General features: G+C 39.5%; 1 protein-coding gene across 1 annotated transcript; it reads left to right on the top strand.

The window, feature by feature from the left end:
- Window positions 1–872: 872 nt before the first annotated feature.
- Window positions 873–26,924, top strand: nrtn (neurturin). Its single transcript, XM_066695878.1, has 3 exons — window positions 873–2,404; window positions 18,765–18,987; window positions 22,365–26,924. Exons 2-3 carry the CDS (start codon window positions 18,792–18,794, stop codon window positions 22,793–22,795), a joined length of 627 nt encoding a protein of 208 aa, XP_066551975.1. The 5' UTR covers window positions 873–2,404; window positions 18,765–18,791; the 3' UTR covers window positions 22,796–26,924.
- The last annotated feature ends 684 nt before the right edge of the window (window positions 26,925–27,608 follow it).

Genomic DNA, 27,608 nt, shown 5'->3' with positions numbered 1-27,608 from the left:
CTAACTATGTGTTTACATCACCAATGCCATTTACATAAAAGCCAACTGCTCTGTGAAACGGTTACTGGTACAGACACGGACACCATTCCTGTTTTGCTCCTGACAGCTGGATGTAGTGCAGAGAGAGTGCAAAGAGGCCATTGCGATTTGACTGCGGAAGGTAAGGTAGTTTGAATATTACTACCGATAGATAAATGGATAACAAAACAGGTGAACTGTCAGAGAGAGAAAGGAAGAGAGAGCTCCACAGATCCACAGATAAAGAGGTACATGCAACCAAAGACGGACAGATATAGTGACAGATAGATAGGCAGACATTAAATAGATTAGACACATAGATAGACAGATAAGATAGGTACATTTTTAGATAAGCAGACAAAAATAAAGATCTCCTGGGTTTCAAACTTTAGTAACTTTAGTCCTTTTTCGAACGACCCCGTACTATGCAGTCACAATTTCCAGGAAAGAAGCATGTCTAAATATAGCAAAGTAAACGTTCTTGTGGGTGCTCATCCCATTGGATCGCTATTGACAGGTTATCCCCTCAGCAGCAGCAGTAGCTGAACTGGGCAGTGAGACACAGGCAGGGGGCTTGCGCTGGTTAAAGCGTGCCTGTCCCATGAGGACCCTGACAGAGCTCTGCCTGCCACCTCCCTGCGCAGAAGCTCCTGTGCCTCGGGACGCAGCGTCTCCCAATTAGCATGTCAAGTAACCTGACACTCGGAAAGCACGCAGGGAGGAGCTAGAGGGACGCAAGCACTGATGAAGCCCAAACTACACTCCTTCACACGACCTCACTCCTTCCCCTCCCCTTATCCCCCCCCACCTACAGCGCAGCAAACTGGAGCCCAGCACAGAGCACGAGAGTCTTAACTGGAGCACAGTATCAGAGAAAAGTCAGAGCAAGATACAGCTGGACTGGACTTTCTAAGAGGAAATTAAAGACAGGGGAATAAAATCTCATTTTTATAAAATCATTCTCTCTCTCTTTACCTATACTTTATCTACAGGAAAAAGGAAAAGCAGAATCCTGCGATCTGACAAGATCAAGGAAAAGCTTCTTGTGGCTGTTATTGGAGGATGAAACACCCCCTCCTTGTATCTCCCAGAAGTAGAGAGCGTTGCAAAGATGTTTTGTCTTTTTTTTTTTGCTTCCTCAGTATAGATGAACATCAGGCTTGGATTATCCTCCCGAAGGCATTTCTGGAATGAACCTTTGGAAAGCAATGGGAATATAGTGCTGTAGATGTCTGTGACTAGAAACAAATTGTCTCGGATGATGTTCAGTGGTTGCTAAGTTTTGTTAAATAAAAAGGACTTTTTTTTTCCTTCTCTGCTCTTCATTTTCCAACAGTTACAATTCAAGATGCGTTTCAGCGATTGCACCGACAGGGATGTAAGACACTTTTAAAATATACACAGTCTGGGTCAGTCTCTTATGTGTTTTGTCAAATTTATACAACCCTTTCGGCACACCATCCTCTCTCCCCTCATGCACTTATCTTCTCTGAATCATCCGGGAGGAATTTGGAGCATTAAACAAAAATCGACTTTGAATGCTTTGGTGGTTCTAAACCTTTGCCTGGCCGCTTCACAACACGTTTCCTGACTAAGAGACCAGTCTGTTGAGTCAGACTAAAGAATTGGGACGAGGACAGAAAGATAAGACGCCTCTTTATTATTATTATTATTATTATTAATCATAAACTCAAACCAGCTTCCTTTGCCTGTTCCAGTTTTATGCTAGAACTGTGTTTTCATTTTCTTGTTTAAATTGCATTTCAGCACCTAATTTCTCAATTTGATATGTAATCAAGTAAATCTCTGCCGAGTGTACTTGTCTCCCATCTTTTAACGTTTGGCTTTCTTCTCTGAACTCTGGCCAGTTTCTTAGCTTAAGTCTATATATACGCCCTCAAAGGAAGCTCAGTTTTTCAAATGCCACTCAGTGGACAGTTCACATTCATCACAAGCGAGATTCGCCATCAATCACACGACTTGCGCAGGGGCTGAAGAAACTCAGTCTGATAAGTGTTTCAGGGTCTGTCTTCGGAGGTGTTATCTGAAACATGCTGTGAAATATGTTAGGATCTCGAGGAACATTTGCCTCTCCTAGACAAGATGGGAATTACCCGCTCCTTCCTACAGATGGAAATCCCTGGAAGTCCGACTACCTTCGAGTGATTTTAAGATGCTGTGGATTTTTAAGTCGAGGCGTTAACTCAGACTGATGCATTTTGAGAATTCCCTGAATCTGCTGTGATCTATGGGTTATCTGTGGACCAGGTCAGCACTTCTCTGTCTTCCGTCCCCAGTCCTTTTATTGGAATATCAATATTGCTTTTACCTGGAGGTCAATTAAAGACTAAGCTGCCTAGACAAGTCTGGATTATCCGGGCAAACGGTAAGGACACATCCTCTTTTGTCAATATAAGCTGCAGCTTTACAGGTGAACTGTTAAAGACCGGCGAACCAAATTCATAAAGCATCAGCCTGTTAGCAGATGCATAGGACTATCGCCCCAATAACATTTTGGGACCCAGAGGTTAGTGTGCGCTTCTTCATTCTACTGTGCAGTGGATCTAAACAGTTTACAAAATTGCAAATTTTTGCTTTGCCCCTCCACCTCCTCTCCCACATTCTCTTAATTGATAGTGGAAAAAAGCAGTATATTGATTAACTTTTGCAATAAATGTTTCCTCTGTCATTTACAGCATAGCAGTACCTTTGAAAAATTAGAAAAATACAAATGTGCTCTAGTAACCCCTTAACTCAACCTAGCTGTGCTTGCCGTGTACATTAAAACATCTATATAGGGATGCTCCTAGCCAGAACTCTTCCACCCACTGTTATTATTAGATGCCAATAAATCCCTGGTCAGGACCCGATAGGCTTTTTAGTGAACTCTATGAAACGCAGAATGAAATGGTTCCTAATCGCACTCCCCTGTGTGGAGGACTGCTGTGAGGGGACAAAGGCAGGCAAGGCTAAGCCCCAAACCTGCTCAGCCTTTCAACTGCAGTAACCTGGGCTCCAATCCGCCTTAAATCAGAAGCCCAAGAAAGGCTCCTGCTGCTTAGCTAAACTGTGGCATGCCCTCAGCAACCCTCTCCTTCATTGCCTCGAAAAATCAATTGTTTGCAATGCTGACAAAAAAAACAGAGAGAATACATCTTTAGGAACTCAGTTCATACTTTTGACGAAACCACAGTCAGTAGCAAATTCCAGCGGTGGCTTCTGGAGGCGTATTTGCCATGGCGTGCCTTTGACCTCTGTACCTGCACTGTCACCTGCAGAGGTGAGGTTATAGTCTGTGTTCCCAGCATCAACAGAGTGTTAATGATCAGGGTTGGATGTTAGATTTTATCCGTGTTGTAAGGAAAAGGTGTGATCAGGTTGTACTGATGGAGGGGGGAAAAATGAATATATTAATCATAATCATAATCATGCTTTTTTAGATTTTAGAGATAATTCCCTGGCCACCCTTTTTATCACTGAGCATGATGTTAAGGATGCGATTAACGGTGATTGACACAGATTTGCCCGATTGGCTAATGACCCACTGCCTCGCATTTTAAGAACAATCGTGGCAGAGAACTCACGAGTCATTACACATCGTTAAACTGGGAAGAGAAAGGGAAAAAATACAACCCAATTCACATGATGATGCCATTATCTGAAGTGTGGAGCCTGTCTCATACGGATGGAGTCGTTATTTGCCATTAGGTGTCTGCATGCTGCACACGCTCTCTCCGATTTGGGGTGAAAGGAAGCTCGTGGTGACGGCAGCCTGTCTGAGCTGCAGCAGCAGCGTTACGACACTGAAACTGAGAACTGTGCAGAGTGTGGGCTTTAATTGATTTTAGCAGGAAGGAGAAAAGCAGCCCTCAGCTGGCTGACACAAAACCAGTTATACACCAATCCTCAGTGCCTATCAGAGCATCTGTTGAAGACACAGCAAATATTGATCAAAATGATTCTGTTGGGTAGGGCACATATGATGATATTTAATTATCTCAAGGTGGATGTTGTCTGAGCATATAGATTCACTGAGGTCTATCATGTCCCTGTTTTAGAGCTGCAGATGCAATGTCCCCGTAGCAACTAGCAGGTATCCTCCAAAACTTTGCACCCAGTGTGAGACCATTTCTTTATTAAATTAAAGAGTGATGTGTCTCTACATCGAATAAATACATGAATGAAGATAAACCTATTGTTATTAGTGTCCCATTTCTATCTATGGATAAGGCAGCTCATTCACTGGTACAGCTGAGATTATGCCAAATTTACAGAAGAGATAACTAGTCTTTACTAGTAGTTTCACTGCTGAATCAATGGCTAAAGCTTCTTTACAGTCAGTCTTACAATCATTATTCCTATCTTAATTATATAAGTATGTTTCTTTTAAACACTGAGGAAGTGGTCTACTATATAACAGTATTTATGGTTCCTGACATTTTCTTGTGGTGTTCATATCTATTATCTTTTTCTACATATATATATATATATATATATATAGCCTTAAAATTAAATTTAAACAAAAACGAAAAAATAAGCAATTTCCTCACTGCACCACAAGGGGGTATAATTTCCCACTTCAAACATGACACTTGCGTAGAAAGTCAAGTTATAATGAATTGTCATTTAATGTTTACAAAACATTTACAGACACGGTAGTCTCTGAGATGATCAAACATTCACAAAATGATTGGATATATTTATAGAAAGCAAAATGCATTTTAGGGAGTCAAAAAACAACAACTCTGTTTTAACCTCTGTCATCTTTATTATTAATCAAGAGTGACAGCTACAGTCTGGATTTCAGCTGTCAATGGTTTGCTATTCTCTTCCATGTTTATATTATTATTATTATTATTTCAATTCATTATTTCACTATTTTCAATTTCACAGACGATTGCCACAAGCTTTGTCTAGGGCTTTGAAACTGTCTCTATAGTTAAAAGACAGACGGCACAAGACTTTGATACCAGGGAGTACAGTACAGATACAAGACTCCAGTCCATTTCTCCTATATAATAAGAACAGCTTCTTATGCACTAAGAAGAAAAAAATTACATTTGAGTTGATGAATTTGCAGAACAATTTTTCTTCTGTCAGGGCAGACCAAACAAAAAAAACAAAACAAAATGAAAAAACAAACAAGAAGTAGGAAAAGTGTAGGGGCCCATCAGTGACCTCTCTCCACTGTGTACACTTCAGGTTTGGTAACAATATTGGGTGTTTCTCTCGTACTGTAATGGTAATCACTTAACTTTGAACCGTCCTGCCTCTGGCAAGTTTAAACCTGAACCAGAGAAGGTCGAGTGAATCTTCCCAGAATAACCTCTGGTCCATTTCCTGAGCAGAACCTCTTTTGTACTTTAAAATAGAGTCATAAGGAATAAAATCATCTTCATTGCAAGTGTGTATTTGTTTTAGTTCCTAGAGAAGGGGCAACCTTCCCTACCGTGACATTTATATAAGTTATAGGCATGGGGCCAGACTTCATCTGTAGACAGTTGGAGAGTAAGCAATATTAGGTCAGCTCTGCTTTGCATAAGCTGAGGTGACGTGAGTTATGATGCTATTTAGGTACTGGTTTCAACTAGGAATCCAGAGCTATCATACGTTGTCTATGAGCTCTGCCACCTGGCAACAGGAATATAGGAGCATTAGAGAGACTCGATACCAGAAAGAAGCTGCCACTGATATTAGTCTCATTACTGGAATCCTGTTTTCAATTCCACCGAATGAGGCATTGGAGCCCATGCCGGGAATGATTGCGGTTAAAAATGTTTAGATTTGGAGACGACACAGAAGGTTTTTGAGAATTGAGTGGCCAAATATTTTGGGACGGGTGCAAGGTTGTATTTTCACAATCGGGGAGTAGGGAAAAAAATTGTAAAATAATGGGACGCGTGTCCTTAATTTCACAAAGTATTTACCTTCCAGGATTGATGAACTCGTTAAATGTGAATTCAGTTTAAAAAAAGCTTTCTTGATCTATATAGTGCAACAACATTAGAATCAGTCTGTGTCTTGCGCGGGCTTTTGCATCCCAGACTCCGACACTGTAAACACTCCTGCTGTTTGAAAAATCTAGGCTTTCAATGGACCAGAAAGATTGTTTAGTTAATACGTTCTCCGAAAAAAACGAATGGAAATTAACAAAGTTACAAAAGTAATAAAGCAACTTCTTACTGGAATCTTTAAAAAAACAAGCAAACTTGTGTTTAATTAATTTAAATGCTTCAATGGCATCAGCGCTATCATAAACAACAGGATACTTAGTCTAATAAAAAGCTGCCAAGTATATAATCAATTTAATGGTGTATTACTATATCAAGAAAGCTGCATTGATTAAAGCACACTTGCAGTGCAATACAAGCTAAGGACATCTTTATATTTTGTTATATAATATAATTAACTGAAATAAACTTTTTAAGTAAGATCCATTGCCTTTCCACTTGCTCCTTAGAGCCGACTCAAAAATGACTCAATGAAGCAAAAATAAATACATTTAAAACAGAAATTCAAATTGTATTGAACTGCCTCGCAAAGGGAGAATATGTAATATAAAATATGCTGCCAGGTTTTTACTAAAAAATAAGAATCACGTGAGGCCTTGATATAACACCATTGGGGTTTGACAGTGTTTGTGATAAAAACGTTCCTGTTGTGTTTTAAAAACAGAATGGAAAACTCCTCTGTGTATATAGCCCTTTGAACTGATACAACAAAACACTTCAGCAGTGAAGGGAATTCATCTCATAGTGTTTGGAACTGGATGAGGTTTTCTTAGCACTGTGTAACTCATCCCTAGTGAGTGAATAAGTCCAGATTATTACTTGTAATCATGTATTTATTAAATATCAATTTTCTCTGGAGGATAACCCAGATTATGGTAAATACTTTGTGTGTTCAAAATGTATTAATTAACTATGTTAGGGATTTCTCCTTGTAGTATGAATGCTGTACATATAATTTGTCACTGCTTTTTGCTGCTCAGGCGTGCATATTTTATACAGCTGCCTTAAAACAGTTAATTCAGATAAAGTTACATAAAGGTGCCGTTTATTTGGATCTTCTCTCAATGCATGTATTGTCAGAACCAAGAAAGCTCCGTTACAGTGCTTTGCTATGGACAAAAGCACTTTTGTTCCATCAATGTTTTACAGGAAGATCCGACCTTCACACAGTACCTGTACGTTTTCAGACAGCAGTACCAAATCAAACACCAGCAAGTTGAAACACTAATCATAGAGTGCAGTCTGGAGCCACACGCCCCCCTACAATATACCTTGAAGTTTTTATATTGCATACTTATATGTATCTGTCACTCTCTCTATACAACAACACTGTATGGATCAAAGCTTCAGTTTCAAATGTGAGACCCATTAACACCACATATAAAAATGCACTCCAAAAAAGAACAATTCCTCTGTAGGTTTTTACAAGCAAACAATGCTTTCTCAAAAACAATACATACATTGGATTACCAAATACAGTAGCCCTGATAAGACACGGAGGTAAGTCATGGGGCCTTGTACTTCAAGCTCTCATGACCAACTTGAGTAACAAGAAAAGCAGCTGTTTAAATTACAGAGCCACAGTTAAACAAACACATACCCCTGGCATGAAATTTAAGTACACAGCCCAAGCATGAAATGCATTACAACATGGGAGTGTTTCTTTTTCGAACATTTCCATTATATTAAATTAAACTGAATGCCACATTTTGGAACTGCGGATGTGTTGGACATAAGTCATGTAATGCAGCGCTAAATTACAAAAAATGGCTTCTGAAATCTTTAAAATACTGTATAATTATGTGTAAACACTTGTCAAAAGCCTTTTCTCTTGAATACTTCGCTCACCGTAAGTTGTAAAATCACAGACTATGCTGTCAGTGATCTTATTAATTGATCATCATCTGTTAAAAATGCTAGTATTTCAAAGTAGAATGGCTTAGGAAGTACCTGATGTTTTCAGATGTCATTACTACACTACTCGCATTAACGAGAATTTACGGTCACTGTACTAGCCTAAATAATTTTGCCAATAACATCCCCCCCTCACCACCCACCCTAACTCAATCTAAAGACAACTTCTTGAATTTCTTCCATCTTCCAGCTGAGGTTAGCCACATTTTTTTTATGTTGTGAATGGAGTTATGCAACATTTTTTGTTTTTGAAGCAGTGAGATGAAAAATAAAATATTAGTGTTGGCCGAGGACCTGAATATTCAGCATGAAGAAAGCAAAAAATAAGTGATATTTATTACTTATCTCAAGTGATCTTTAACTTTTGGTGGATAATTAATTTTAAAATTATGACTTAGCAATAATATTTCAACTTTTATTTACATATCTGGTAAACATGAATCTCCTTCAAACTGTCCAAGAAATTACGAATCCACTTTGCAACAAAGCTTGGAGATTAAACACCACTTTCTGCACCTGCAATCTGTGAAAACTGCATGAAAACATTAATTTGTTATGTCATTTAAATCTGTTCCTTTGGGATTTAGAATTGTAATTTGGATTTTGCTTCATCAGACATTTTATCATATTACATTTCAAAGGGACACGATTTCTTTCTTTCTTTTTTTTTTTTTAGTTAATTAGAATGGCTGGTTCCCTTCATGCTGGATTTTGTGCAAATATCCTGCGGCCACTTTAAAAAGAATGAATGTATTGGAGATCAAATTTATGAAGTTATGAATGGCCTTCCTACGCTAGAATTTCCGCAGTAAAACTCCAGTAGCTCGTGGAATCAAAGGCCAGCAATTTTACACACAGTCAAAATCTCAGGGGAACTAGAAGCAAAATAAGAGTCACTTAAAAAACAACTTCAGCTTAGTTCAAATGTAATTTATCAACATTATCTACCACTCTCTTTCGATATATATATATATATATATATATATATGTATATATTCATATATATACATATATATTGGGTACACAGAGAGATCAAACTTAGAGCCAACAGAAGTTAATATTTCAAGGTCACCATTATCTCTTCATCTCTTGCAACTGTGGACATGCTTGTTAATGAAAGCCCCAGTAGGAGGCTGTTCACCTTTCACCTGAGGAACTGCCCTCCTGGGGCATCTCCCCACAGCCCCCTCCCTCACCACCCAGCTCCTAATGACATCCAGAAACACAGGGCCAACACAACGCACAGCCTCTCGCAACCCTGAGATATGTCTGTATAAATGCCTCACAAAAAACACAGAATACAACTGAGACTTCACCAGCTCTTACTCAGCCCTATTAAAGCTGACACACTGTGCACCACAGAGAGCTGCCTCTGCAATCCTTTCAGTGCAAGCGCCAGGCAAATTAATGGGAATATACTGAATGTGGGACTATTTCACCTGCAAAGGTATCGCTGAATCTCAAAGCTCTCGGTGCCGGGTGAGAGATTCAGTTCATGGTTAAAAAAACAACAAACTTACAACATAAAACACGTGTCTTATTCCAAATTGACTCCATAGACAAAACAAAAATTGTAACATTATTTTCTCAAATTTACTCAGTTTAAAGGCCATTGCTCTTGGGAACATGTGAAAAGAGAGATTTGAAAAAGCTTCTTTATCAGTCCAGAAAAAATATATGTTTGAAACTAACTCCAAGAAAGTTACAGATAATGCACTATGAGCTTGAATTGAGGTATATTTGGCAGGGTTACCCTGAGAGTGAACAATGCGACAATAAAGAAATATATGGAAGTGGAGAAAAGAACATGAAGAATAAAAGGAGGAGATTTGGGCAGGAAGAGAGGAGCAGTTTGCACAGTGCAGGACACCACAATATATGAGGCTAAAAGCCTCTATTAGGCTTGGTTTGATTGATTGACTCATTGAACGGATGTGACAGATTGATTGTTTTAGGGAATAATGGGCATGCCAGACGGGAGTTGTCCTCCTGAACTTACTGCTTTCAACTGGAAAAAAACTCCAAAACATCAAAGGAAAGGAATGGCATCTATTGCCTATTGCCTAATCTCAACACATTCTTCAGCTGCATGATGTGTTATTGCAGTGGAGCATCTATCTTTTTATTTCCCTGCATAAGAGGGAAATACAGTGTGGTAACATTGGAAGAACCAGTTTTACAGACACATCCAGTATAATACTGACTACAGCTGTTGTCTGATTTTGATTAAGTGGCCAAAACATTTAAATACATTGACTTCATACTGGCCTTTTTTATTTTTTTATTTGTTAACACACATATTCAGGAGAAGGGCCATAGAAATCTATTATAAAGAAACACACTAATATACTGAGGTGCTCATGTTCTTAGGTTTTAGCTGAAGTGAAGGTAGCTAAAATACTCCATTTAAAATGTTTACTCATAGGGTGTTCTCAAATCTCAATGCAAGACAAAGACATTATTCTTTATTTCACTCACGACAGCACACTCAACTAGTTAAAATATACAAACCATGTTTGGCAGCCACTTCAGCTGCAAATGTTCCTAGGAAAGCCATTTCTCAAACTATTTTTTTGTTTGTTAAACATTTTTAAGTTCCGTTCAGCACCCACCCATTTCGAATCAGGATTAAAACCAGTCCTTCTGTGAGAAACATTTTACAAATAATGTTTCTATTACTACGTTGTCTGATACAGACAGACGATAGAGCTAGGAAGAAGCTACAATATTTGGGGGAAACAATCTGACAATTGTGTTGTGCTTGGTCCACAGATTTGGACTGGTCTAAAACGTCCTGGTAAAGTGCTACTACTCAAACACTTCTTCGTCTTACTATTATACAAAATCACGCCGTCTTTTCTGACATATCTTTCTCAGGATTATTAACACACCCTTAGAGGCTCCTAATCTGCAGCTTCTTACTGGTAATTATACGCTAGGTTGCAACTGCAATATGAGTTTAGTCTCTTGTGCTGCAAGTCCACCGCAGTACCACACATCAGTGGAAAACCTGTCACAGACACTGGAGACTGTGTAAACAGGCACTCTGTGCCAGGGACAGAATCACAGTGGCTTCTCATGCCTGTCTTGCTGTTTTAAGCAGTATCAAAATCCAAAGAGGAGCTCTGAGGAAGCCACCAGATTAACCTCAGCAACCTGCCTACACCCTCAGCCTGCGAAATCGAGTAAGTCAGGTCCACGTGATGTGAGATAAACTGGGAGGAATTAGCAGTAATCCACTAGTGATCTTGAGAGCATGTTCCCATTACCTCTCAGTCTTTCTGCCGGTTTTCTTTGCTTTGATACTTAATCCTGCAAAAAAGGCCCATTAAGAACGCGACCCTTGTCTCCGTACTGCCAGCACACCCCGGTGAACATGTAGGTATTTACCTTTTTTATCATTGTGCCTTTTATGAATGCGGCTGTCTGTACGTAGCTTGTCTTGTCACGCTTTTCAGGAGGGGAGGACTCCATCATCAGCACAAAAGTACTTTTTAATGATTTGTTATGTTGTTATTGTGAACAGTTTCCTCTGCTGCTGTGACCGATAACACTGCCCCCTGCAGGGAGGGTGGGGTTAGGGAATGTGCCGGGATTGCGCAAGGGAGCCAGGCTCTTTTGCACATTGACAAACCCATGGGAAACGGCTCCCATTGTAATGAGAGCTTGATGCATTTGGAGGTTTTAACCCAGCTAGCGTTTTAGCAGCTTTCCTGATAATAACTCCTTCCATAAGATTACATCACTGGGAACTCCTGTTCAGAAAAAGATGCCAAGAATTGAGTGGTATTGCGATGAAAAATTAATACCTAATTATTTCATTCCCCTAAAGGCAGGATTGAATCACATAGCTTAAGCTCTAACTTCCCTTTTGATTTCAATAATGATTTAAAACACAAATTTTTCTTCTTCTCAAGGAATGAAAAGCAATGCTTAAAGGAGAATTCATGAAAATATTGGGTTTCTAAATGTTCCAAGCTATAAGTAACAAGTTTTTTGTTTAATTGTTTTTATCGTATGATTAATTCAGGACTAAAAAGAGATTCATGACATCACATGGGAAAAGCGATACCTGAAATATTTCCAATTGTTGTTGAATGGTGGCCTGAGAAACTAAACTAAGGAAGAAGTCTGAAGTGGCTCCCATTGTGGCTGAGAAGCTGAAGTCACTACTTGACTCTTCCAGCGACCAAGATCAAGATTTTTGTTTAATATAGTCTATAAATAACTCCTGTGTTTAGCAATCCCTTTCCTTTTGGTGGGAATAGCATACATATGACCTGACATGTTACAGATGCATGTTTAAAACTTCCTGAGAACACTTACTCATTAAGACGTTTCTAATTTTGTCGATGGGTTTGACGACTGAAAGAAGCTGTTTCTTTTCAATAGATGTGCTTGTTGATTTTGCGTACAATAGCTTTGTTAGACCATTAATGTAATCACAGCAGGACTGGCTCCCTTATGACAGACATTTCATAGTGGAGTCAAAGATGGGGCAAAGGATCAATCACACTTCACATATACAGTACAAGAGTATGAGAGCCATAAATCTGATTATTTATAAATATATATATATAAACAGTTGTTTGTTTGTTTCTATACACGGCACATGGAATCGGACAGATATGTGTCCATACTGAATACAGTAACTGACTAGCAAATAGCTTCTGAGAATGGATGTGATTGAAGCTCAAAAACTCAGGCTTGATATAGTCCAGTTAAGGGTCAAGTCAAAGGTCCGGGTCCAGGCTGAGGGCGGTGACAATAGCTTGGCTGGGTGGTCATCCCCATTGCATAGGCTAAGACCAGTTAATTTGTTTCTTTAGAGTGTATTTCACCTTAACTGTAGGAAGTCCCAAGAAGTCTTAGTTTGCATGACTTTTAACTATTATATTAATGTGATGCTCAGTTTAGAAAAATGAAACCAGTAACACTAACAACAAAAAACAGTAAACAATTTTATGTGATGACGAAAATCATGCCGTGTGTCAGAAATTATAGATTTGCATATCTTAATGAGAACTAAAACCTACTTACTAAACCTACATAAATATAATTTAACTTCGAGGTTGGTCAAGTGAACGAGCATATCTGTCCCAGGCAGTAGAGTGTGCTTCCAGTGAGACGGACTCAAGTTTACAATTGAAACATATTTCTCAGGATATGTAAATAGCAAGCCAACAACAACAAGAAAATTAATTAAAAAATGAAAACATACAAATCATAGAAATGATTCCAGCTGGAATTAAATAACTAACAGATTTAGTATTCTTACCAGATGTTAAGTAATGAGAGGGCAAGAATTGCAAAACTGAAAAGAAGTGCCAGAGGGGGCAGCTCAGGTTAAATACATCAATATAAATCCACAGTGCTGGCCCAGCAGTAGCGCTTTACCATCGCCCCTCTAAGGTGCCTTGTCTTGATTTCCAAGTGCTGTGTATAATGGGCGGCTGCTGAGCCTTTGCATTGTTTATGCTCTTGAAGACTTGGAATAGTTCTCCCCTGATCCATCCGATTTCTAAACCATAATATGTCCAGCCTGTAAGGCAGACCAACAAAAGAGACAAAGTGAGCACAAAAGAGTCCACTGTTCAAAGTGATGAAATGGGGAAGATTCCAGCTCTGCTATCTATAGACTTAAAGGGGACAGAGACAGAACAATATTCTTGAGCACATGATGGCATATATATAGATGGATGCGTGGTACAATGGTTCCCTCTCACATCAATAGTAAAAACATTCAATGTTGCTGCAGGCTCCTTCTCAAACCATTCAGTTCACAATGACCCTCCATTCTATTGACATGAGCTTTGCAGTTATCATTCTGGTAAGGGTCGAGACAAAATTCCTTTCACCCCATCCCGACTGTCGTTATTACAGTCATACACTGCTGAGAGTGCAAAGGAGAACATGAGAAGAAGTGCATTTGCAAATTCCAAACCACTTTTCCAGAATCCATCCATTCATAATCAGATGAACCGCATGAAGGAGTGATGGTTACCTCAGAATTCCCCCCGTGCCACTCTGATTAATGCGTGAATTCACTCATTTTGAAGATGGTCAGTAGGGCTTAGCTAGGAGAGACAGTCAGACCCATTAGTGAAATTAGAAAATGACTGATATATGGCAGCAGGAAATAACACAGACTGAGTAACATTAAGTGTGGTTTTGTGGTGCTAGTTGTGTGTGGCGGGAAAGGATTTCTCTCTAACCCTTCTGTGGTTATGTGGATAACATTTTTTCCATCCACTCTACTCCAGACATTAGACTAACAGTTGCTATGAGGCCCATCTGGGTTTGTATATTATCGCACACAGCAGGTAATCATAATAATGGTTATTAAATGCCTTTGCATCAAATTAATACCCCATAAAGGGCAAACTGCATCTGAATGGTGGTCTTTTTATTGTGCTAATAAATAAGACCCCAAATTACCTCCTATGTACCACAATGAGGAAAGACCAAGCTCATTACATTGCTCGCTTTCGAATTGATTAACTGGACTAATCCACTAACAATGTAACGCACTTTTGTCGGGTTTCGTAAAAAAATGTGTTAACGTGTAATCACTGCCCGAGTCACTAATGCCCAGGTATGGCCAGTAATTATTTTTCTATAAAAAAAAATTGAAGCATTTGATAAACATCATAGCCTCTACAGAGGATGCACCAGTAACTCTCCAGACCTGAGGAAAGGTCTCTCTAGCCAACTCCAGCCACCTGAGGTTTGATGTTTACAACCGGTCTAATAAATTCAGATAGCTGACAGTGGGGGTCTCTTGTAAAATAAGATTCAGTGCACAACTGTTCTATCACAGCAAAGTGTCTTTGGCTAGGCGAACGTTTACGAAAGTGCTTTCAAAGTCCTGCCAAGCTGCTGAATGCTGATACTTGGAGAAATCATGTTATTAGCCATTGTTATTACCCTTATAAAGAGTATGCCAGGGCACTGTTTCGCAATCTCAAATGCAACTCAGTTGGCAGACAGTGAGTGGTAGTTTTACTCTTCTTTATGGATCTCCTGTTTCCAAATACCACTCCTTGCAATCAAGAGAAAATCAGCATGAGAAACTGATTGTACATTTGAAGTAGAGTATAAAACCCTTTTTGTTTTACTTGAAGTGTAAGCAATACGGGAAAAAGGCTTTTTCAGTGTTGTAAACCGTTTTTTAAAGTTGCATAAATCGATGTTCTGGAGTTTTAATGGAAGTGCTAACATTCTGAGGTGGAGCTGGTCAGACACCAGGACACTATTCTGTTCACCACACACAGGTTTGGGAGAGAATATAAGATCAGGCTACAACCTATACAAGGCATTACATTAGACCATAGTCTGGCAAAACACTTTGCAGAGTTTATCTGGATTTGTCCTCAGTCACTGTCAGTTTACAGTTTCCTGTTCTGGAAAAAGGATTTTGCACCTCCCCCCACCCCCCAGTCATTTGTTTTTTAATGTTTCTAAAGATTTGAAAAGAACCAGGAATAAAAAGGATGTCAATGTGAAGATAATACTGAAAAAGTTATGCACAAATCCTGTTAAACTAACTGTGACAATCCCCAGAAGGTCACACTCAGAGAACACCACGCACGGAAAATCTCTGAGGCCCAATGCCTTGAGTCAGCAAATAGGTGTGGTGCACAAACGCTTGCTTAGAGATAGGATAGCTGGAGTATAGTAGTAGGAAGCATTACAAAGCAAACTGAATATAGTAATGACATTGTGAATGGTATTACGCCATCGCTCCCACAAAGCCCTGCTGAGACTGTGACAGTGGAGTTTTAGATGACAAAGCTTGGTTTGCAAAGTGAATAATAACGTGGTGCTTCATATAAACAGGTGTATAACATAATTCACATGCAGAGCACAGACTAACATGTGCTGATACTTTTAATCTAAAGATTCACTGTGTACAAGAAGTGCAATTAACTGCAACGCGCAGCTTTCCATGCTGGGAGAGGTTTAAAAATCAGATTCACGCAAACCCTGCAGAACAGATGGAAACCTGGGACAAACCTTCCTTGTTGATCTTTCTCTCAGCCAAGTTTCAAGAGAAACCTGCAACTCCGACATGTGCACTGGCATCTTTAACACCAACCGTGCTTTAAAAAAAAAAAAAAAATTACATCCAAGTAAACAATAAGTGGATTTTGGAAAAACAAACACTATATAGTAGGTGATGAGATCTAGTTCACAGCCTTTGTTAACATTCTGTAGAAGTTCCTAGTCTACTGACTACATGGCATTATGAGAATTACTGAAACTCTGCTCCCACTTCATAATGCCATATGATTTCCATGTGTACTCTATCCACTGATCTCCAACTCTACTGCAAAAAATGTATATGTGAAAAATCACAAATCACAGTACAAGGACTTTTGGCTGAAAAATCAAAAGCACATTTAAAATAGTCTCCCAATCAGAGAATAAATACTGCTGGGCCGGGCAGCCTGTCCAAATATGTGACTAAACCAGAGCTGTCAAAATGACAATGTGGAAGATGTGGATATAGGGCTTGCACATACAAAACAAAAAGCCAGCCTTTGTTCCCTCAAAAACCCCAAACTACTGGAATCTGAGCGTACACAATGAGGCAGAGAACAAGGCAGATCCTAATGCATTGTTGCAAGAACTGAGATCATCCTTGGAACAAACTGGGCCTTTTTAATTTCCACAAGGATGAAAACAAAATGAAAAAAGAAATATTTGTCGCTCCAGGCACTGGATTTGAATGAGGTTATAACCTCATGTACACCTTCAAAAAGATGTGGCATCTGCAAAACATCTAAAGGACTCAAGTGTGTAAACACGCCCTTCACGATCAATATTCTTTACAATTTCCTGCAACATTAAAACATTATTCACAAGTGGTGAGTCCAGGAACTTGGTATCTTTGGTACCAAAAGCAGATCTGAAAACAGTATTTATTTTCTTCCCCCCTCCCACCAAACAGAATAGAAAGTTTCTCTTTCCAAACATACTGCATTCCATCATTTAACTTTCAAGATGTCTTTATTAAAACAGAGAATAGTTGAAAAGCTGCTGTTATTGCTTTAAATAAATCTGCCCGTAGAGTGAGAGACCAGTGAAGGAGATCTCTCTAATATACTTTTCATCTGTGATCTGTCAAAATCCCCAAACCATCCAGCGCTCACGGTAGCACAGTGAAAAAAATCCCAGATGAAATTTGGCATTTTTGCTCAATCACTTGAGAAAAACAATCAAAGCAACAACAAGAACAACAAATATATATATATATATATATATATATATATATATATATATATATATACACTCACCTAAAGGATTATTAGGAACACCTGTTCAATTTCTCATTAATGCAATTATCTAACCAACCAATCACATGGCAGTTGCTTCAATGCATTTAGGGGTGTGGTCCTGGTCAAGACAATCTCCTGAACTCCAAACTGAATGTCTGAATGGGAAAGAAAGGTGATTTAAGCAATTTTGAGCGTGGCATGGTTGTTGGTGCCAGACGGGCCGGTCTGAGTATTTCACAATCTGCTCAGTTACTGGGATTTTCACGCACAACCATTTCTAGGGTTTACAAAGAATGGTGTGAAAAGGGAAAAACATCCAGTATGCGGCAGTCCTGTGGGCGAAAATGCCTTGTTGATGCTAGAGGTCAGAGGAGAATGGGCCGACTGATTCAAGCTGATAGAAGAGCAACTTTGACTGAAATAACCACTCGTTACAACCGAGGTATGCAGCAAAGCATTTGTGAAGCCACAACACGTACAACCTTGAGGCGGATGGGCTACAACAGCAGAAGACCCCACCGGGTACCACTCATCTCCACTACAAATAGGAAAAAGAGGCTACAATTTGCACAAGCTCACCAAAATTGGACAGTTGAAGACTGGAAAAATGTTGCCTGGTCTGATGAGTCTCGATTTCTGTTGAGACATTCAGATGGTAGAGTCAGAATTTGGCGTAAACAGAATGAGAACATGGATCCATCATGCCTTGTTACCACTGTGCAGGCTGGTGGTGGTGGTGTAATGGTGTGGGGGATGTTTTCTTGGCACACTTTAGGCCCCTTAGTGCCAATTGGGCATCGTTTAAATGCCACGGCCTACCTGAGCATTGTTTCTGACCATGTCCATCCCTTTATGACCACCATGTACCCATCCTCTGATGGCTACTTCCAGCAGGATAATGCACCATGTCACAAAGATCGAATCATTTCAAATTGGTTTCTTGAACATGACAATGAGTTCACTGTACTAAACTGGCCCCCACAGTCACCAGATCTCAACACAATAGAACATCTTTGGGATGTGGTGGAACGGGAACTTCGTGCCCTGGATGTGCATCCCACAAATCTCCACCAACTGCAAGATGCTATCCTATCAATATGGGCCAACATTTCTAAAGAATGCTTTCAGCACCTTGTTGAATCAATGCCACGTAGAATTAAGGCAGTTCTAAAGGCGAAAGGGGGTCAAACACAGTATTAGTATGGTGTTCCTAATAATCCTTTAGGTGAGTGTATATATAGATGCTATCTAAAATGCAATAAATACAATTCTGGTTACAGTTATTAGCACAGGAAGCAGTAGTTCAGTACCGTTGAAGACATAATTTTCCATAATTGAATGTAATGGTGCAAATTGCATCTACTGCAAATGGCAATAAACAATATATGTAAAGCTAACCACTGGAAAGTGTAACCTCATCCTTCATACTGCGTGCCAGCCTGTTCATTCACATATCACACATGTAACCATGAGCCATGCTTTGCTGTTCTTGTTGGAGATGCGTGACATCTTAGTGCTGCTGCTCTGTCTTGTCTTGCAGAGTTTCAATGCTCTTACTCATTCTAAGATGAAGTTATGGAAGTGTGCAGCCATCGCCTTGATGCTCTGTGGGGCCACGCTGTCAGTCTTCCTCAGTAGAAACATGATTCCTGGAGGAGCAGAGCTGCGGACCTGGCCTTCGTCTTCCTCCTCCTCCTCCGTGTCCGGGGTGCGACGCAGGGTTGCTCGAGCCGTGGACAAGTCTGGCTCTCTCTTCAGGGACTGTAAGGATACTGCCTCTTTTCATTGATTATATCATTGATTAAACTTCATGTCACTTTTAGTCAGCAAGAAAGAAGCATGGTGCAGGTATTATAGAAGGAATATAATCTCTTCGCTAACAGCCTTTCCTGTGAGTGGAAATTGCTTTAGTTAGCAACCAGGCACCAAAGAGAGTGTTTGTTTGCCTGCGTTTATGGAAAAGGCTTGAATAAATAAATGTGATATTTATCCAGAGGGTAAACTGCCAGTGGTTGGGTTTATATCACATGGCTCGGCAACAGATGTCTCTAAGAATATGGCTGCAAAAAAAGTGATTTGCTTTCAAATACAGAATAACATATTTTTTTTGACAGGCATTAGGTCTGGACATCTGTGTTTTGCAAGAAACAAAATCAACCTAAACACCCAAAAGCAGACGTTTTCCCAATTATAGGCCAAACATTACCAAAATAAGCATCCCAAGATGGATTAATATCCTGACACATCACGCCTAGTCGATTTGATCAATTGTTGTGAAGTTTCCACCCTCTGTCTTGCTATCTTCTGGCTCCAGGAGTAACTGGGGGCAACTGGTAAGCAGACACTTTCCTCATTCCACATGTGTACTGCTCTCAATACCAGTGGGCACATAAACACTTTGCTTATTCACTTATTGTCCCGAGTGCCTGTCTCCTAGTGAAGCGTCCAGGACAGCTCAGAAAACCAGAAGCAGATCCTGGTAATTATTCAGTGCACTGGATACTCAACAACAGATCCATATGGCATCGTCTGGAATCAGACTTGGTGACTGATACACCATGTTCAAAGACATGCATTTCGTAACAGCCCAAATCCAGCCCTGGCCCATTACTAGAGAGGCCAAGAAGAGGTCAGGTTGGAGTCTTAACCACTTTCATTGTACACTTTTGGCATTTCAGAATATGAAAGGTGGAATGCCAATGGGAGTGTGAAATCAGTGGTAGCTGTATATGCAAAACCTGCTCTATGGATATACAATGGGTCGAGGTGTCCTGAGTCTTTAAGGAGCACTAAATGTCTACCATTTGAAAGTGAAACTAAACACAATTTTGTCAAAGAAAAACCCCTGCAACACACACATGCAGTTCCTGGATAGGGGTCAGTGGTCAGGAGAAAGTTGCAGGCAGTGGGTTTAATGATGTGGCAGTGTCTCAGACCGCGAGGGGAGCCTTGGCCATGTGGTTCGCGGCCACTTGTGTTCAAAAGCAGCCAAACCATTTGATTCTTGCCCAAGCATGCCTTCCCCCTCAGTTACTAAATTCAACAGTGTTTAGATGCTGTGTGTAAACATCCAGATACATTTGAAAACTTAATCATCTGACTAACAGGTAGTTCCTACATGTAGTGTTTATTTGCAAACAGACACCTGCATAATACAACAAGGAACATTGTCCAATTTCTCCAAATATTTTTTGGCCAGACAGTTTTTCTTCCATATATCTGAGCCTTTAGAAATTTGTGATTACAACAATGAAGACTTTTGCTTTTAAGTTTGTTATTGCTTGAAATAGCCTGCTTCAGGAATGCAGATATATTACCTTGGGTTTGAAATATTCAATAGGAAAGACTGCATCAGATGTGAATTTTTATCACTTTATACAAGCCATATATATAAAAAAATGTTCATTTCATGGGAGACATTAACATAGAATTAACAGATCATTCTCTTTAAAGCCAATCAAAACAAGTAAAACATGGAGCTGATTTTTAATGGATGCCATCAATCACCAATTTACAGTAGTTTAAAGTTGTCATCCCTTATGTGGGTCGTGTGACAGAACGAATAATGGCACAAGTTTATAAGATGTAATAAAATCTCTTCAACACCATTCTTCATTGCTGGCTGCTCAAAAGTCCCCGAAACTGGACTTCTGTCTTTGTTGTTATTATTTCTCTTAATTCCAGCTGACACGAGCTTCCTATTTTCTTTCCAGTGTATAGAATGAAGTAAAATTACAATTAATCTTTCACAACAGAGGTTATCCTGCAAGAAGGAGTCCTGCTAGAAGAACATGAATATGTGGGATTGTGGTGCTTCTTCAGTTAAATTAGGGTGCCAGTGTTTTGCCCACTCACATTTGTTTTTTTTTTCCTGGCATGAAGGGTACACTCTCTGACCGTCACAGTGACCAAATCATTTATATTTTGAAGAGTGAGGGATGTAAATAGACAATATTTTTACTGGGCCTGCCAAAGATACATTTATTTTTTTATTTTTTTATGTTGATTTTACATTTGGAAGGAAAATACGAGTTTATGTTTCAGTTCCACAACAAATCCTTGGCATTTCTAATGGCGGTCTACTTGAGCTGACCAAAAGCCACAAACATTGAGTGGTTACAGACAGCTTGGGTTTTACAATAAGTGATTGACATGTTATGCACCCACATCTGCTGTGACAGTGAAAAACTACAATTGAGGTTGCAATTTGCAGTCTTTCCCTTAATTAATATAATACAAACACAAACACAGCATCCATAAAATGAATCATAGTATTTCAGCATTTTTCAGTGAGTGCACAGTACTAATCTTGCTTTGCAGTCGCACTGCATGGTGAGTAGTCTATGGTGTGGAAAATGAAGATACAAAACATGCCTTACATTTGACCACAGGTTAAAAAGTCTTTGCCAGTTCCCACCAAAGGAATACAGTAATACAGTAAACCCTTGGTTTAATGGACCCTCATTCAATGGATCTTGGATTTAATGGACAGAATCTGCTGTATCAGAGTTTTGTCCGAAGATCAGACTTACCCCAAACAACAAACAAACAACAAAAGTCCGGTAATGGGGAAATCAGTCCGGTCAATAATGGATATATTATTTATTACACTACACATGTTTTTTCACATGCTTTACATGTATCTTCCACTCAGATCATGTATTCAAAGTTAGAATTTATTTAAGAAAATAAAATACACTGAAATACTTAAAATAAATGAAATGTATTACTGTATTATTATTATTATTATTATTATTATTATTATTATTACTGTGTTGTGTTTTTATCATGAAAAGCATTACAATATTTTATAATGATCATTACTGAACTCTCAGTAAGTAGTCCGCGTGTGGTAGGGTGTGCTTTAGTGCTCAAAACATGTCATTTGGCCAATCATTCTGTCATTCTATCCCCCCCAAACAGTCCGTTACACCGAGGGTTCACTGTACATGCACAACATTAACTGTAGGAGAAGTAACTGTACATGATTTCATGAATTAGTGACTCAGTGACCTTCAATATGTGTGAGAATTGGAATTCTGTAAAGCCACTTAGATACGACAAGGACATCAAGTGTAATAACTTGGGCTGCTCAACAAAATCCCCTCACTGTTGTTTTATTTGTATTTGCTTCCCCCAGTTTCATATTTGTTCCAAAGCTACACAGAGGGGGAGATCAAACAGCTGATCAGCGCCCTGGTGGACAGATCCGGGATGGAGAGGGACAGCCTGGAGGCCAGCCTGAGCAAGAGGACTAAGCGGGCCAAGAAAGGCCTGAAGCCGTGCTCGCTGAAGGAGGTGGAGGTGAGCGTGAGTGAGCTGGGGCTGGGCTTCGATGGCGACGAGACGCTCATGTTCCGGTACTGCAGCGGCAAGTGCACGGCGGCGCGACGCAACTACGACCTCACGCTAGAGCACATGAAGAAGCAGGGCCGAGTGAAGAAGGGCAAGGCCAGGCACAAGCCCTGCTGCCGCCCCACCAGCTACGATGAGGACTTCTCTTTTCTGGACAACAACAACAAGTACCACACCATCAGGGAGGTGTCGGCCCGGAAGTGCGGCTGTGTGTGACAACCTGGACACTGCTCACTCTTTTGTAAGACATTCATGTCCCCCAGTCTAACTTTATTAACTTTATTCTCACATTTGTTATTCAATGACACAGGCTACCAAATTGGTATTAGATCAATACTTGTCATCAACCATGTTATTAAATATTTATTGATTTTATAAACAAACAAACAAACAAAAATGCAATAACTGCTACATCATAGCAACTTACAAAACCGGGATTTTGTTTATTCTGCTATGAAACATACCACATATGAAGCAAAACTCACTGTTTTACATACTGAAGAAAGTTGAAAGCATGCATACTGTGATTTTAATGGAAAAGAAAAGGAAAGAAAATCAAGCAAAAAAAACAAACAAGAAAACTTGAAATTCGTGGGCTGGAATGCCGTGTTTTTTTTTCACGCAAACCATTTTCTTCCAGTTTCTTTTAGTATTACTGAAGATTGAAGCCCTCATATCAATGCATCATCTGTGACAATCTACCTCATTTTCTTTGAAAATAACTGAACATCTGTCAGCCACGCCAAGGGGAGACTGACACCTGCTTTAGCTGCTCTACTCCTAGGAGGAAGAAAGTATCACCGACAGTAGTGCGATGGTTTCTCTTCCTCACACCCATTCGAGAGGACTGAGAACATACGAACCAGCGCCACGCATTTTGGCCCGAACTTGCTCAAAGCAGTGGACAGACAATGAAAAGTACAACATTTTCAATTTTTAAGTCTAGCTGCATTCGACGCCGGGCCCACTGTCAGTCCCAAGTGTGGTACTTTCTGAACTTGGACCCTTTGTAAATATTCCTTGAAGAAAGACTAAGGAGGCAGATTTTTTGAATGTTGTACGTTAAACTTATAACCTTGTGCTTTTGTTTCCTGAAAGCATTGCCAAACCTCATCCTTCCGGCTATGTGAAAGTTTGTCTGTTGTTGACCACTGCTCACCAAGTGGAAGTGAGGGTTTCATCTCCACGGAACCCAAAATAATCCAAAGGAGAAAAAAAAAAATCACATGAAAGCTTGCTGTCTTTGTTGGTGGACTGAAAAACCAATAGCCTTCTAAATGTGGCCAATGCACTTATTTAGAAACAGTGCATAGTCACCTCTTTAAAACCCTTTCATAATTTCCCGGGATGATAATAAATCAAACTGGATATATGTACCCTTAAAACCTAGGAAATGTTTAGGAAAGAAAAGTGGAATCAATGGAAAACCCAGGAGAGAAATAATAAACCTTGATACAAAGAAAATGACGGAAAAGTTGCCAAATTACTGTGCAAATTTACTTTGGCAAATGTACATGAGGGTAAATATATAGTATGTCAAAACAAATCACATCGTTATCAGAGCATTTTATGTTCCTGATTCCTGATAACTAAAGACTTATTGTCCAGTAGAGTCTAGCAATTAGAAATAGAAAGTATCAGTTTCTGTGACTAACTATCGGCATCTGAAACTCAGTATCACATTGGTTTAGCAAATGAATTCCGTCTACTTTGTGCTTTTCTCCTGTAATTGCACTAAGATTGGTGCATTATCCCTGGTGAAGAATCCACCAAAACAAGTAACCATTTCAAAACAAGCTGAATGAACTTTCATGTTTTTTTTTTTTTTTCCTTTTCATTCTTTTGGTTCTCTAGCGACCTCTTTATAGAAGGCCCATGATCTCCTGCTGGGTTGTGATCTGGGTTTGTTGTGTAAAGCGAGTTGGGGATGGCAGGTGTCAGGCACAGCCTCTTCCCCCTGTTTATAGCTGGAGGTGGAGAAAGATGTGATCTGGCTGTGCGCTGGGGAATTCAAACACACAAACAAAGTCGAAACCAAGAAAGTCGGTACATTTAAGTTACTAATCAAGGAATGTGTTCTTTGTCATTAAAATGTCACAACGTTTGTATTTCACTCAAATATTAGGGAACATTGGTGTATTTTAGGGTCACACATTACAAATAAAACACCACCAACTATACATCACTCCCATCAAAGCAATCTGTGTTCCCTGGCATCAAAGCTCAGGCTGCACAATGTGTGTGTGGAACCCGTTAGGCTACTGACAATCTTGGGGATATCAAAGTCTAGAGGACCTAAAGTTCTGTAACTATACAATGCCATGTGTATACAAGGCACATTAAATATGATATCCTAAAAAAGACATTCATATCTAACATCTTTCACTGTGGGATTTGGGACAGGTGAAAGCTGTCGGACAATAATCTGTTTAGCTGATTTTGTCTGTAACAGGTGAGCGAATCCCAGTTTCTCTTAAGCTGTCCTAAGACACATCACTGTAATCTCACTAACTACATGATACCTGACTCAACAATTGACATATATATGTAAAGAATTTGCAGTACCCACTTAATCTGAATAAACCAGAATCTTCAAATTGTATATATTTCCACAGAGAAACACAACTAGTCGCTTCTAAAATATTGAATATCTCAATTTAATGATTCAACAAGTACAGTGAAGTTATCACAGCTTTCCTACTGCTCAATATGTAGACACATGTAAACACAAACTGATCCACCCCTCAACTCGGGGCTGATTGGTCTGACCCTTTCCCTTCCTTGAAATGGTAATGTAAACATAATGAAGGACTTCTTACATATCCACAGCTCTCCCTTCCCTGTAAATCCCAGACCGCTGCATGGTAAAGCAAATGCAACAATTTTGTAAAGCCTGGTATATAGACCACCAGCACTCGTCTCATCCTACCCTATAATGTCTTGCTTATTCTCAGATCTAAAGTACTTCAGGGACCACGGTGTTCAGCAGGGGTCTCAAAACTCAGTCCTGTCAGGGATTTGGCATCTTCTGCTTTCTATTCCATTAGTCTTTCACAGACATAAACAGTCAAATGAATCATGGCTCAAATACCCCCACCAGGTTTCATACAATAACTGGTTTGGTATACATGCAGCTGATGCAAGGAGAAATACCACTAAAACACTCTGACATCCGGACAGAATTTTGAGAAATATTCCAGAATGAACTCAATCCAATTAATGAACTAATTGGAGCAGTAACAGGTGGGGAGAAAGTCAGAAGACACTGAGTACCTCCATGAATTGAGTGTGGGATTCCTGTTCTAAAGCCCATGGGCTTTAAACATCAAAGGGAACCAGTCTACTCTAACACTCGGTATCAGTTACACATGCCATATACTTTGGTGTATATATGAACTCATGTATATGAAAGTCATATGAAAGAAGCTACTTATGTGACGCTTATATTACAAAATACAGTATGTGTTACTTCCAAGCTTGTGTAAGAGGCCCATGTACAAATTTCCGCATGTATGTATTTAACAACAATTGTAATTTAACAACAGACCCCAGGTAACACTTTAATTGAAGTATCTCCTTTTGAGGCATGCCACCAACCATGAACCTGTGCGAAGCAAATTCAGAATTTCGGTTGTCTGAACTGTATTTAGCGCATTTTCAGTTTTTGTTTTATTTATTTTCCTACTGCATGGTTTATGTTGTACGGCCTAGGAGGAGAGTTGCACCAAGCAAATGGTTTAAGTTGATTTTTTGTGGGTGTGCATGTGTATGTTCCTTAGTTATACTGTAATGGGTATTTACATTTATAACTGTAACCATCTCAGATTGTAATAAGAGCTGTTTTTAAAAGGCATTAGTTGACTGTTTCAAATTAATTAACCCCTGTCTGAGCACTGCAGTGGTACTCTATACTACCAGCTTTACTACTCAGTACAGCTGCAGGAGCAATTATACTGAATCATGTTGTTTTCCCCCCATCAATATCACTGTAGAGATACTGCATCACTGTGCATGAGCCCTATTACAGATCTTTTACTTAAAGTGTTACCTCAGTATTTTCCTATTCAAATGCCCCCTCCTTTCTCTGCCCATCTCTCGAGGACTCGTCAATAACACTCAGTAAACTTCAGTTCTGGCATTGTTGGACTCTGTTGACCAACTGCAGTAAGTTGATGCAATGCATCTGTATTATGGATAATCTATATTTATTGGAAAGTAAGTTATGTTTTATTTATTTAGGTAGCATCATTGATAAAGAAGAACACTTATTTATTGAACTATTGGTGCCAAAGTGGAGTTTACATGTATTATATTCTACACCCTATACCGACTGTTGAATAAACCTTACCAGCTTAAAAAAAAAGACAAATTGTCTGTTTTTCATACATTTGAACTGCACTGTTTTTTCAACCCTTGTCTACTTTTCCAAACACACATAAAAGAAAAAACAAATATCCAGCTGAACACTGTTTAAGGGCTGCTCTTCCGCAAATGAAAACAAGTATGTAGATGAAGGCAACTAGAGGATCGATGAATGAGTGTGAGAGCACAGATGTCATCTTCCAATTTTCATTTTGTGTTTCAGTGCTGACAGGGGGATCTACAGCCAAGACACCCTGTTCCCTTCTCTGCAGCATAATAACAGCTCACTGGCGGACGATCCCACACTCTATTGCTAGTGAAGAGACTGCTGAGTGCCTGAGGTTTCTGTTTGGCAACGTGACGTTTATTTACGCTCGACTTTCAGCCCCTTGTCAGTGGCCTGTGCACAACTGTTGAGCGGCTGTAATTATGCTGCCCTGGCCGGGACTCTCCGATGACTGACTGTAAATGGAGACTGCGGTGTCACGGACTGTTAGTTGCCAGTGGACTCACAACACGGTGATTACACTTCAGATTGTTAAATACTAAAAGAAATACTTGTCAGAAAACAAACAAACAAATAAACAAAAATACTCTTGCAGTTCAAGCATCCCTTGAAAACAGGATGGTCTACTATCAGGTGCTTTATTGGATTATATGATACAGA

The sequence above is a fragment of the Amia ocellicauda genome, chromosome 22 (genome assembly GCF_036373705.1).
Source record: "Amia ocellicauda isolate fAmiCal2 chromosome 22, fAmiCal2.hap1, whole genome shotgun sequence".
Taxonomy (NCBI): domain Eukaryota; kingdom Metazoa; phylum Chordata; class Actinopteri; order Amiiformes; family Amiidae; genus Amia; species Amia ocellicauda.
This window is presented reverse-complemented; position numbering and strand designations above follow the sequence as displayed.